Below are 13841 nucleotides of genomic sequence, written 5' to 3' on the forward strand. Positions count from 1 at the left end.
ACAAACTGTACAAGCAAGCTCTTCCCCTCTCCCACCCTCACATCCACATATACAAAAGGAAGGGAAACTTGCCATTCACTTCTCAGAAGTGGCATTGTTGCTACAGGGAGTTCTTGCCCTCAGAATAAGAGCAGGTAAAGTCCATAGCAGGTACAAGCTACCCTAGCCCTAGTAATAGCCACAGCCCACAATCACAGGCAGCTTCACTTTTTCTTTTTTTGCTCTTTAAAACCTTTACCAAAAGTAAAAACTAGTTCCTGTCTCACACATTTCCAAGGTGACCATCCAAAACTGTGGTCTTAAAAAAAAACCCCACCAGCCCCCTCCCCCCCCCAACCTCTCCCCGGTATAAAGACGGTTACACAGCAGAGACTTTGCTCTGCCTCCCCTAGCTACACGGCCACCCTTATGAAAGGTCCCGTTGCAGCTACAGTTACATTTTCCTTTGGATAAATCCAAGCAAAAATTCCAGGTCATTCAGCACCAGCATGATTTCTAAATAATAATAATTAAAAAAAAAAAAAAAGAGGACCCATTAGGCTGACTTTGTGGTCTAGTGAGAAACAAAGTGATCAACACACTGTTCCCAAAGTCTCTCTTTTAGTGCAATGTTAGTAWGTGCAAGGGAAAACACGGCCACGTACCCATAACACTACCACGAGCCAGATGGGGCACAGCGAGAAAGTGCAATTTTTAGCAGAAGTTTTCTATGCCCTGGAGTCCTATTCCAACCGTCACTAGCACTAGTAAGCAAGAGTCCTGCTAATAATACCACCGCCATCAGTACAGCAAAAACTGTCTTTACTCACACCATCAAAAAAAAAAAAAAAAAAAAAAAAAAAGCCAACCTGAGCCAATAGAGCTTTACTGGAACACGGGAACAACAACAAAAATCACTGCTTAGCTAACAGATTTCATTTGCTCTGCTTTAAAGTTTTGTGATTCCAATTCAGTATTCCTGGCAGGGACCATTGCCAGTAAAAGATACAGCAGAAACAACTAAACCTGTAAAACNAAAAAAAAAAAAAAAAAAAAAAAAAAAAAAAAAAAAAAAAAGGAAAAACCGAGAGACATATAGATCACAAGTCTATTCTGCTATTTGTAGTTTTGCCTACTCTGTCCCCACCAGCCTCCCCCTGAATCACATCAGTCCACAGAGTGATTTAAAAAGGTGATGCCAAAATTATCTGGGAAGCAGGTGAGAGCAGTTTAACGCATTTTTAAATAAAACCAACTTGACTATGAAATACCATGGGTAGGTGCAGTATCATCTTACCATTCAAATTTGTTTTAAAGTGCTGAAAAATCATCCTCCCATCTGATTACCATTTACCCCAGCTTCCAAACACCACCTTCCCATCAGGTTTCCTGTGTAATGTCTCTTAACAGGAGATTGATTAATTGGGGGGGGGACAAACTTCTACCTGTAACAAAAATTGTTGCTTTTTCATTAAAAACACTAAATGGTGAAAAAAAAAAAAAAAAAAAAAAAAAAAAAAAAAAAAAAAAAAAAAAAAACGCCCTTCACATCCTCCTAAACAGATGGGGGATGACAAGAATAAACCAAGCAGATATTTTGCAGCTCCAGCTTCCGCACGAGTGTCACTGTCAGGCTAAGGTTCTGCATTAAGCTGCAGGCTTGCCTACAGGATTTCTAGTCGCAGCCACCATCAGCTGCTGCTTTTGCTAATGGCTTCTCACAGTGACCAGCGCAAGCCCCCAGCAGCGGGGGGACAGGCAGCCGCTTTAACTACCGCGAGCTGGAGCAAACACCCGTGGCCATTCCTCTGGCTGTGGGCACAGTGTGCAGTAGCTCTCAGGCAAATGGAAATAGATTCCTGTAAATGATGGTTTAGTGTTCTGCTAAAAAAATAAAGTAAGAAAATCAGGATTTCCAGGATACTAGTTAAGGAACAGAAAAATAACCCACCGATACAAAACAGAGCTGTGTCTAGAAATCTCGTCTGGGCCCTGCTATTAACAAATAAACTAACTCTGTTCCTTGCATTAGGAGAACCAGCAGCCCTTTACACAAGTGACACAGGTACAGCACAAGTCAGGGTTGCAGGTTATTAAATAACTGGATTGTGACCTTAATCTAAGCAGCCTCAGAGAAATAATTAACAAGATTCACATGGATTAAAATGATRGTTACTACTGTGTCTATCAAACCCAAGCTCACACATAGCTGATGGAGATGAAGAAATTAATTTCCCTTCCCTACTGATGCTGGTTGCATGACCTCTCTTTAAGTCAACATAGGCATCGTTGATTAATGATGATAAATATTCGCACTACATGTAGAATYGTGGTGACGCTTCCTCTTAACACCAGAAGAGCTGCTGCTGGGACTGTCAAGCCACCTCTCAATTACTTCTTTCAGGTTCAGATGCAAACATATTTCTWATGTCAGCCTGCATCAAAACCTGATGCATTTGGAGATGACACCTGCTTCTCTCTTCAGCTTCAAAAATGATGCGATAGGGAAACAAAAGACTACAGAGCTAAACCCTCAAATCTTTCRCTTTAATTTTTAAGGAAATACCAAGTCAACTAAAAATGCAGATAACAAAGAATGTGCTAGTTAGAAAGGGAACTCAGTTACTTTTTGATTTCTGGTTGAAAAGCTGTATGTTGGTGTTTTTGTCTTTAAGTCTTACCCCCCTCCCCCCCAGTGCAACAGGGCTTGCCAGCCTGTTCACGCGGACGCCGGGTATGAGGGGAGTCTGCATGGAACCACTTTTTAAAATTCCTCTAACCCAAAAGAAAGAAAACTCCTGCTGTGCTTGTATGAATGCATGGAGACAAAGCTCAAAAACCTCAGCAGCTTCCAACCCTCAAGGCTGTTTTTTCTGTGTACACCGGGAAATTCTCCCCCTAGCTCACAAGATTTCTCTTTTCACTTTTTTTCTGGAAAACTGGTTGAATACAATCCAAATGCAAAAAAATTTCAGCTAGTGCACGGAAAAATGGTTTGAAGAGACCAGTTCATACCATAATCCTTAAGCATTTCTGTAGATGGAGTGGGGATCACTCTTCCAATTAGCCTTAGTCTTTAAGTGTACACCAAAAATCCCACAGAAAATCACCTTGAAAGGGAAAACTACATTTCCAACATATTTATATAGCAATTAGTTAGTAAAAGTGTACATTTTTAATGTACATCTTAATGCAATAAAGAATCAATGGCATATCTGAACTGTATATATGTGTATTTAAATAAACCTGCATGTACATAGACAACAGAGAGTAAATTACCTACCTGTATTTGTTCTCTGAAGGTAACACTGCACATAGACCCATACTCTCAGGCCACAAGACTCCTAGAACTAGTGTTTTCAGCTCGAGGAACACCCAGCTTCCCCCGTTACCTGCGAAGCTGCAGGGTATACAGGATCACACCGGCAAGGGCTGAATCCACGGCACCGTGGCGGCCTTCACGTTCTACCCAGCTCTGCTCTTCCGGACGAGAGCAGTGCGGCCTCACAGACACGATGTGCTGCTGAGACAACACGCAGCAGAGGTGGGATGGTTGCTGGTTATGCCTCAAATAAAAGGCATGACCGGCAGTAGTGCTTCTGAAGAAGAAGAAATTCAGGGAGCCTGGTGTCAGCCTGGTGCCACCGCTCACGCTCATCGCATTTGGGGGAGGATTCACCTGTCTGCTAAGGGAGGGATGTGGTTACAGTTCAGGTGTCTGCATCTGGCCCCCATCTCTCTTTAGGGTGCAGTTCATCTTCTTTTAAAGTAGATGCTTATGCCTGGTTGCAGGAGTTGCACCTTGTGCTGTGCAGTCAGATCTCCACTGACCGCAGTGGGAGCCGCACGAGCTCAGACGCAGGCACCTACGATGCACTGACAACGCACGGATCTCCTAGTATTTGAGTAAGGCAGCCTCTTAAAGAGGGGATGAAGAAAGAACCAGAAAAGCAAATGCAATTAAAGATAGAAATCAGACACCATCTTTGGAAGAGGATCTGGAAGAGCTTTTTGTTTTTGAAACAGATTTTTTGTAAATCTCTGGATCTGATCCTTTGGGGCTTGCTACCCACCCTTCTAATAAATATCATTTACCACCAACAATAAAGTCTCCCACATTAAAAAGCTCTCACTAAATAAAAACCTTCTACTGAAAAAGCTTGGCTGAGTTAGCTTGGCAAAAATGAGGAGCTATGACTACTCTGCATAAATACATCAGTGGATAAACACCAAAAACTATTTAAGTTAAAAGACAATGTTGGCCTCAAAACATACCAGGAATGAACCAGCCATGATTAAATCAAACTAGAAATTTAAATGACGTTTCTAAGCATTCAGAGGCAATGAAGTTCTGGAATAGCCTTCCAACAGCAAAAGTGAAGGCAAGACGTGGAAGCAATTTTGATCTGGGGCTTGATTAGTTTATGACAGGATGGTCTCACTGCATTTGGCTAGACTCTATAGGTTGAGAGCTCCTTCTAGACCTTGCTTTCTATTAGAAAGGAATATAAAAAAATCTTCCAGTAATTGTATCAAACAGCAACCGCACAAGAATACATGGGCATGTTAAAACGTACAGGTACCAAGAACCAGGTACTGAAAATTAACAGGGAAAATTATTTTGCTRCTTCATATGAAGCCAGAACTCCTGTAGATGGACTGAAGAAAAAGGCTGGAGCAAATTCTGGAAGTTAGCAGTGTCGCTGCGGCAGGATTTATCGTGAAGGGCTGTAACAGGCAAACTTCCTGATTACAGAAGAGCTGCCTGCCGAACAGATCCCTTGGAGACAACAACGGCTCGAGCCATTAGCAGCAACGCTGCGTATTCTCTGCATTTGTTCTCCGAAGAACAGCCTGTTCTCTCCAAACAATGAAAAGGATTCCAGGTCAGGATGGAAAAATTATTATGTGCTAGTCCTCAGTGATTAAAGGGAGACTTGGAGATTTAACAGCCTGCTACAGCGAGTCTCCAAGAGCAGAGGCGGAAAAAGTACTCTAGCCAGCAAGGGACAAATGACACCAGACTCCGTCTCCTGGGTTTTCTGAGTTTCAGATCCGCTACCTATTCGAAGGTATACAATGCTAAATCTAACCTCGACCTTCGGGRGGAAAATCTCACTGAACTTCCACTTGACTTGAATGCAAGCCTGCCAGTTTTCTTCTCAGAGACCTCTCCTTTCCTAACCCACGCACACTCACACATACACGCATGTGCACACAGCTGCACACACACATGCACACAAACCTCTTCGTTATCAGGGCTCAAGGCCCGAAAGTTAGAGAGCATTTATGCAGCCATGCCAGCCTTTAGAGAACAAACACCTTATGGACAGATGGAAAAAAAAAAAAAAGGTATTGAGCCATGATAGTCCATGTCTAAAGTAATGACCTTGTTTACACAATGTCTGAGATTCATTATGCTTGTATAGGCAGCTGTAGGCATCAGTATATGAATATGAAATCTGAAAGTCTGTCCACTGGGAAGCAAATAAGAACATCSTCTTTGCTGGGCGTGAGCCGCGCTCACAGCCCCCACCTCTGCCAGCTCTCAGCCACCTCCTAGGCCGTCTCGCAGAGAGCTCTGCGCTAAGTAAGTGCCCAGTTTTCGTGTGAACTCTCACTCTGATGTGCTGTATTCAAAGGTCTCGCTCACGGCAGTGCTTTAACACCATGTCCTGCTCCTTAGGTGTGCATCAGGCCGGCCCATGGGTTTCTTAAAAAATCAAAAATGTCTTCTCACGGGTAAGTGCAGATCCTCCAGGGCAGGTGAGGAGAGTTCAGTCTGTTTCTGAAAAAGAAYACATGCGTCAGATGGACTCCACGTGCCCCCGCAGGCACCTGGGCGCGAAGCGGCGGTGCGGCTGGGGAAGGGGGGACGCGGCAGGCCAGGTCAGGAGCTGCCCCCGCCAGCACAGCTGCCGCCGGGGGAGGCTCCCCCTCTGCTGCGGTCCGTGCCCAGCGCCCGGCGAGCTGGCAGGACAGCCGCCGCCTCCTCCTCCTCCGCGGCCGGAGGAGCAGCTCGGGCTCTTCCAGCGGGAAGCGTCAATCACAGCAGCAGCAGSCCTGGCCCGGACGCCGGCAGGCTGCAGGGCAAAGCCGTGCCCACACACGTCCCGCCGCGTGCTGGCGAGGGCCAAGCCCGGTGCTGGCACGGAGCAGAAGCCCGAAAACCTCGAGGGAGCGCAGCCGCCTGACGCTTTCATCATGTCCCCAGCACGGACAAAAGCCCTGGCCCAGCASCGTCCCCGAACTGCCTCTGCCCCGCCAGGCTCAGCCGTGCCCAGCAGCGCACACAGGATGGTGCCCGTCCAGGTTTTCCAGCTGCAATGAAGGCAGGGCCCCACGCAAGCCCACGCGCCATCTCCTCCCACTTAGAGGGAGGRGGAAACCAATGGTTTTTGGCCGATTTTTTCTGCAAAGCCTGCTGACATGGCAGACGTGCACGGGAGCCTCCAAACCAACTCAGCGGGGTCAGAGCACCCAGCGAGAGGAGCCCACCGCGGCCTCGCCAGCGAAGGGCCGCGTGAGCGGCGCGGCCCCGCGCGCAGCGGGACGGGGCGAGCGAGCGCCGCGCACAGCGTTCCCCACCTGCTGGGAGCCCCGCCAGAGGGGAAACAGCCCCCAGCCGCACTGCTGAAGAGCCTGCGGAGGGCTCGGACACCACCCTCCTGTCCAACGCGCACGCAGACACACCGCGCACCAAGCCCTTCAAAAGCAAGTCCGGGAGGAGGAGGAGGAGGAGGGCCACAGCTGTGGACGCCGTTCCAGCCCTCCACGTCCTCTGTCTCGTTGCAGGCTCTATCTTTGCTGTCCAAGCCTTGCTCCACTCACTCCCACCTGGAGAGCCCACGGCAGCTCGCGGAGGGCAGCAGCAGGCTCCTCTGTGCCGGGGGGGAAGCGCTACCACCCACAGCAGGTTCAGCTGTCCTGCCCGAGCTCTGAACAAGCCAGTGCAGTAGTGGGAACCAACAGCCAGGCCCCTTCCTTCTCAAATACCCATCTCCTTTACAAATCAGCCCCAGAGAAACCACTTCCCAGGCCAGGTAAAGGGAGCAGATGCTCCCACTGTTTTTTTCAGGCTAAATTTGACACCAGGATTTGACTTCAGAGCCACAGGTATGCCGCACGCATTGGTGCTCTGGCACTTCGTAGAGCAGTTGTGCGTGCCGGTTTCGAAGAAGGGGTGCAAGGGGACCCCCCATAGCCACGTCTCATATGCACATCCCGGGACGGATTTCCCCACCGCTYCTCCAGTTAAATCACAAACACTAAGACTTGATAGTAGGCCCTTACCTAGAGTCTCATTTTCCCAAATGCAAAATACTCAGTGCCTCGTGGCTGTCTAAACGTGCCTCTGGCCCAAGCCCTACAGACCAAGCGGGAGCTGCCGGAAGCAGGGGAGGTCCGGGCCTTACCGAGCTGCACCACGGGCGGCTGGCTGGGGGCATCCGGGGCCTCGGCGCTGCCTCCTGGGCCGCCCGGCTCCCCCGGCTCGCTGTTCTCGGACACCTCCGAGCAGGCGTCGCACGGCCCTTTTTGATTTCCCGCTTGCTCGCCAGCGCTCGGGTACCTGTCTTCGCTGCCCGTGTCGGACGAGGCCCTGGTCTCCTCCTCTGCCTTCACGGCAAACCAGACTCTCACCTGCGGGGCACTCAGCTGAGACCGCTCGCAGAGGCTCTGCAGGTCATCCTCCTGCAGCACCTTGTGCTTTTTGTAATAGTCCTCCAAGACCTCTCTACCGGCAGGGCTGATTTCTACCAAGCCTGGAGGGAAAATACCACGCCTGTAGTTCTCATACCATTTCAACTGCCCGTTCTTATAGCCGTATCGACTATCTCCGAACCAGCGAATTACCTCGGCCCGCGGCAGGCCCGTCTGGGAAACTATGGCATCATATTCCTGGTTTGTTGGCCGTTGTGTCTGCACAAACATTTGTTTAAGTAAATGCCGCTGCTGGGCTGTTTTTTTAAAGTTCATTTTGGTTTTTTGAGGAGTGGGAGGCCGGCTGGAGCTGCCATCCCCTTTCYCATTTGCACTAATCCCTGGTAATTCGCCTTTGCCATTGGACTCTGTCACTCGGAGATTTTTCAGATTGATTTTAATGGGACTCACTTTTCGCTCTGCTGAATTTGGGTTGTTGGCAGACGCATCAACTGAGCCATTTTCACTTGAGGTCCTCAGGTCGTCTGAAGAGTCTTCTTCTCCACAACCATTTTCAGCCTCTTCCTCCTCCTGCTGAACTGCTTCCTCTAACTTTTTATTTTCTTCTGCCACCTTTTTTTTCCTCCTTTCAGAGAACCAGCTATCAATTTCTCTCCGCGTCATTTTTGTCTCACTCCTCAAGCGATTCACCTCTTCATCTGGCGGAAGAGGATTTTGTGCAAAACTGCTCTCTAGTGCCTTCAGCTGCTCTGGCGCTCGCTCTTTGTATTTTGTCAGCGTGAAGTCGGGGGTCTGATGCCAGGATTGTCGTCTTGTTTGGTGATGAGCGACCGGCGTTACTGCTGTTGTAGAAGTCAGCTCTGTTCCTTTGGGAGACTCATCAAAGGTTATTTCTGGCAGAGAATCAAGAGTATCTCCCGCAAACACGGCTCTACCACTTTTCACATTCCTATAATGGTATCTCCTGTCGCTAAACCATTTTCGAATCTCCTTTGCAGAAAGACCTGTGATTTTTGTCAGCCGCTCGACTTCAGCCTGGCCAGGGAACTGATTTCTGTAAAAGCTGCCTTTCAGGGCAGACAGCTGCTCGTGGGACTTTTTGTTTTTGTAAATGTTGGGATCTAGGAAAGTTTGTGAGGATATGGCTGGACACGCAGTGAGCAGAGACTGGGCAGTATTGACCACTTTCACTGTTGATGCATTACTGGAACTCACCGTGCTGTGCTGCGTCGCAGGCTGGGTTTTGGGAACTGAGGTCACTGCTAACGTGAAGGAGGAACTGGTTCCTTTCAACCCATTTGTCATTATCGGCTGCGTAACGAGCAGGCCCCCCGTCCCTTCTGGYTGCCCGACCACATGCCCAGGTAAAGTCGCCTGAATAAGATGCGGGACATTCCCAGGGTTTGCSACTAATGGTGTGTTCAGAACTGTAATTGTGGGTTGTGGCACAGACTGAATAACTGTGTTAAACATCTTTTTCCTGGCATCTTCTATCTCTTCTGGTGACCAGCTGATGCCTTGTTTCAACCTCTGTGCAGTAAACCAGATCTTCAGCTGCTCTTCTGGGTATTTTGTCACCACAGTCAAGTAGCAGAGTTCAGCTTTTGTGGGGTAAGGAAACTTGTGGAAAGAATTTTTCAGGAAGCTGTTAGAGTCCATAGCTGCATTGTATGTTGGAATGCTGCTCAAGGGAATCATCACCTTGGGAAGGGATTTAGATGTAGGTAGCTGCTGATGCAGTGGTGGTTGCTGTGGCAGTGAAACAAGCTGTGCAACACCAGCCTGCAAAACAGGCACGTTTCCTATGATGGAACCATTCACTATGTGAGATGATTTTGCTGAACTTGCAGTGGACTGGCTGACCGGCACGGACCCATTTGTGAATGAATGTTCTCCATCTTTCACTTCAGATTCACTGCTCAGTTGATTTGATATGTTCTCTTTCAGCGTGTGGATTTTTTTGGCCTCAGGTTTACCTTTCATTATCTTCATGATGGGGGTTTTGGTGATGATAATTTCAGACTGACCATCCACCACTTCTTCAGGGACCTCYCCTGGAAGGTCGTGGCTGCTGATGGCATCACAGAGAGTTTGTTCCACTGTTGTATGATTATCTTTCTTAGTCACACTCCAAACAAAGCTTGTTTCACCAGCATGCAACTCTGCATTGTGGTGTGAGAGCCCTTCATTGCTTTTTGCCAAAAAGCTGCATGCAACACACACAAACACAGGATCTTTGCTAAAGTCTAAGTGCTCAGAATCCAGATGCCCAATGAAATGATGAACATCTTGAGATCCAAAGTCACAGTACTTGCACACATAAGTATCGCTATCAGCAATACCACGATGCCCATTAGATAATGCTCCGTTATTGCTGTTACTTGCACCAGCATCAYTAGCTGCTGACACTTCAGGAGGAACATCCTGTTGAGTTCCTTCATGATCACCTTCTACAGTATCCAGTTCAGTCTCCTGAAGCACCAGAGTTTTTACTGGTATCATGCAGGGAGTTGTGGATTTTCTTTTGCTAGCCATGACTACAATTAATCCAGATGATTTTTTTTTTTGATTTAAATTAAATTAAAATTTAAAAGTGCTATTGCAAATGCTCTGTGGTCTAGATTCCAGCAAATTCATGGTGTCCCAAGGAGTTGTTGTCAAAAGTTGACAAATGTTCATATTTGCCACTGAACCTGAGGACAAGGAGAGAGAGGAGGGTTAGTTCCCTTGCCATTAGACATAGCACAACTGTCCTGGTATTTAACAGTTTCACTCAATAAATCATTTTCAGCCTGTTAAACTGGAAAATTTTAACTTGACCTTTGATTTACCATATTTTTGTAAGTACAATYGGTGAATTATCTGTTTAAAAAACAAACACACAAAACCAAAAGCTAATCTGTGATTTGGCAGCAGAGCAGATATCACAAGGGGAAGCTGACCACAGAACTTCCCTCCCARGTGCCTCCCAGAGCCTACTCTGCCCCCCCGACACCAGTTTTCTTTCCCTCTCCATAGCTTGATCCTTTTGGCCCCAAAATTTCTAACCATCCAGTTCTACCCACAAATGACATTTGATGTTGTGAGGTGGATCCAAGAAAATTTTTTTTTTTACCCCCCAAATACAGTACATTTAAGAGAACGCCAGGTATTTGTGGAGCATTATATGCACCACAATTCTTTGCTGCTGCTGGGTTTCACTTGCCCCCATGTAGTGAGTGGCCAAAAGGGGAGCAGTTTTCTTACCTACTTAGTGCAATTGTGYAATACCTCTTTTAGGTATCCGTACTACACCACCGTACTGCATCTACCACAGGTGTAGCAGGTAATGACTAGGACCTTTACCATAAAACCTTGGAGTAGTAGGATCTCATACTAATCCTAGGCACCAAAACTGGTCTGCTCAGAAAACCAAATTCTCATTTGAGGAGGAAAAACGTTGAAATTTGCTGTCTCACTTCCCTGACAAGACAAGTTATCAGTATTTCTGCAGAGGAGAGAGATGCCTAGGCTCCCTGTGCACCCGGGCTCCTGCGGGGGCCTCCAGGCTCCCCGCTCAGCAGCGCTCTGCCAGGCAATACAGGCAAGGTCACCCTGGGAAACCCGCCTGGTTTSCATCAGAAAACCTGACAAAAATCAACACGTTCCCACAGAACGTTTCGATTTCTTCAAAATCGGCATTTTCCAACCATCCTGTTGGAAAGTTTCTTGCCAGCTCAAAGCACCATGCCCATGCCAAAGGCCTTTGCGTGCAGAAATTTCTGGAGAAAGYAACAAGGTTGCAGTTGGAGCCAGGTATTTTGGCCATCCTTGCTCCGGAAGGCAGCAAATAATCCRTGAGATTCCCCCCTACCACCAACATGCACACTTTGTTACTGTTTTAACAGCATCTGTTGAGTCTTTGGCTGGTAATGCACCCAGGAGGAGGTAGGGCCCCAAAACCCAAGTGCAGGCAGCACGCACTTATCTCGGATCCTCCAGCCTTCCCCTCCCAGAACGCTTAGGACTGTCAACATTCACACAACTTAGTGAAGCGTGGGTGTTTCCTAAGAAAGCGTAATTTCTCTACAACATACAGCCGTTTTTCTGGGCTCGAGGTGACCAGAGATCYGTTGCACTAATAGAAAATAAGGAATAATCCTTTAAGAAGTCTCAGGTTCTATTCTCAAGTTAAAGTAATTGCCCAACTGCTCCAGACTGTGGAAGGCTGGGGCTGGACGGGTCTTTMGCCAAAACCTTGTTTCTGGCCTGAAGTAGTTTTGCAATCTGCACAGAGGATGCTCCATGCTTGAGATCACGACCCGAGGGCAGTAAAACTGTCTGCTGTAGCTGGCACCAGGAGTCACTTGCCCACATGAGTCCTGGTGACAGGGAAGGCAGCAAATCTGACAGAGCAACATCTCTGCCTTAACCCCTTCTTTAATCTTTCACAGCAATCTTTCTTTTTTCTTCTAAACACACGGATAAAATTTTATTTTTCCAGATTGCAAGGTCACTTGGAAGCATATGGACACACTTATTCATACTATAAAGATTCTGTGCCAGACTTTTCTGGGATTTACAGTAACAGAGATGGAGTTTTATAAAAAAATACTAATAAAAACCTAAACTAAAAAAAAAAAAGACCAACTTGCCACCCTACTAGATGACTCACAGAGGTAACTCTTATCAGTTAAAGCAGTTGTGCACCAATAGCTTTCTTATATCAGATTTTCTGAGCTGATCTCATGCATAGAGAAATGCAGATCAGGCAAATCACTCGGCAGTGCTTATGCAACACCTAGTCTGCCTTCTTTTGTCAGTAACTTTTAGAATACAAGAATGAAAGATCCTAATGCAAAAATCAAACTGAGGAGGTAAAATYTGACCCTTGTAACTTCATTAGAAATTAATAAAAAATTTGTTCTGGGAAAAATTGTTAGCTTTAAAATAAAAGAGCCTGGATGGCTAGTTCTGGCCTCAGCAACTTTCAGGCACAATTTAAAAGACTTATGGAAAAACGTAACTTCCTGTAAATGTGGGCTGATCTGAGATTACAAAATAGTCCTGTAAATAGTGTTAGTCATCACTGAACTTGGCATCAAAAAAGACTGTTTGCTATGCTAATGCTTCACAAAAAGCTAGAAATTATAACTTAACAAATCTATAAATAAGACAGTATTAATGCTGTGATCTGGATTTGGGTGGTACAAATTTTATGCTCTCAATACCTGCTTTATGCCACTCTTATCCCACCTTCTTGTGGTTAGTCTTTCCCTCTGCAGAGGGCCAGAAAGTTATTCATTAGCATTAACAAGTAGAATACTTGGATGACTGTGAATGGGCTTTGCTATTCAGGAGGGAACAGCATCAATTTGACACCAATCCCAAGATGCTCATTTTTGATTCTAAGTTAAATATTACACAATCTAGCAGGGTAYGATGACCTTTCCAAGTCGAATCAATTAAGAAAAAACAATAAGAACAGCCTCAAGGCTATAAAATATAGCTTTAAAAGCTGAAAGAAGCTCAGTGTCATGGAAGCAACAGTAAAAGCGAGTTCTRTTACTGCACAGAGATCTACAGAATTACATTCACCTCCTTTACTGCATTAAGTCTTCACTAACGCTTGCTTGATTTCATTCTGCAGCTCTAACACAGGTCAGGGAGAAACCGCTGGGCCCTCTGCAAGTTTTGCCTTTCCAGCAGAACTATTAATAGAGATCCAGCTCCAGAATCTCTGTTACTGGAGATAGCTCAAGTCCCAGATGGATCTTATGTTGTGTTTATAGAGTCACCAGATACACAAAAACCATGACTTTTATCTGTCAACTGAGTAAATTTGATACAGAGCAAACGAGMTACACAAAGACCCCCACTGTGCCATTTTTACAGAGTGCCTCTTCAGAGCGTGTAGTCAGTATTACTTTGGGTAAACCTGAAAGGTTTGACCCACCTACAGAGAATCTAAAAGCACTGCATTTCATTTACCAGCACATTTGCATCTCGCTCAGTGCTTTCTCCAACAAGTTTTGTTAAAAATGCAATCAAAGCAGCACCAGCCAACACAGCTCCCCTGCTGGGGATCCAATATTAATGCCACCTGAGAACACAGATTGCCAATTTAGCTGGAAGTGAATCACTGTATCAATTTACTAGGAAAAAAAATTAATCAAGTGTACTGTTTGTCCATTTCATTTCCATGGAACCGTTACATAACC

At 46.3% G+C, this 13841-nt stretch overlaps 1 protein-coding gene across 9 annotated transcripts in view; it reads right to left on the reverse strand.

Moving 5' to 3' along the window:
* Positions 1 to 1409: 1409 nt before the first annotated feature.
* ZHX3 (zinc fingers and homeoboxes 3) overlaps positions 1410 to 13841 on the reverse strand; it is a 35145-nt gene continuing 22713 nt past the window's right edge. For 5 of the 9 annotated variants that reach the window (XM_085313942.1, XM_085313943.1, XM_085313945.1 and 2 more), the window contains 2 exons: positions 7395 to 10334; positions 1410 to 5767 (listed from right to left, as the gene is read on the reverse strand). In XM_085313942.1, the coding sequence (XP_085170068.1) occupies positions 5757 to 5767; positions 7395 to 10176 (2793 nt within the window). In that variant the 5' untranslated portion in view covers positions 10177 to 10334 and the 3' untranslated portion in view covers positions 1410 to 5756. Of the gene's footprint in view, positions 5768 to 7394; positions 10335 to 13841 lie in introns of those variants that run through there. The other 4 variants (XM_085313947.1, XM_085313946.1, XM_085313948.1 and 1 more) reach the window with 4 other exon arrangements.

Source organism: Rhea americana, unplaced genomic scaffold (genome assembly GCF_003343005.1).
Source record: "Rhea americana isolate MKP2758 unplaced genomic scaffold, rheAme1 scaffold_4, whole genome shotgun sequence".
NCBI lineage: Eukaryota > Metazoa > Chordata > Aves > Rheiformes > Rheidae > Rhea > Rhea americana.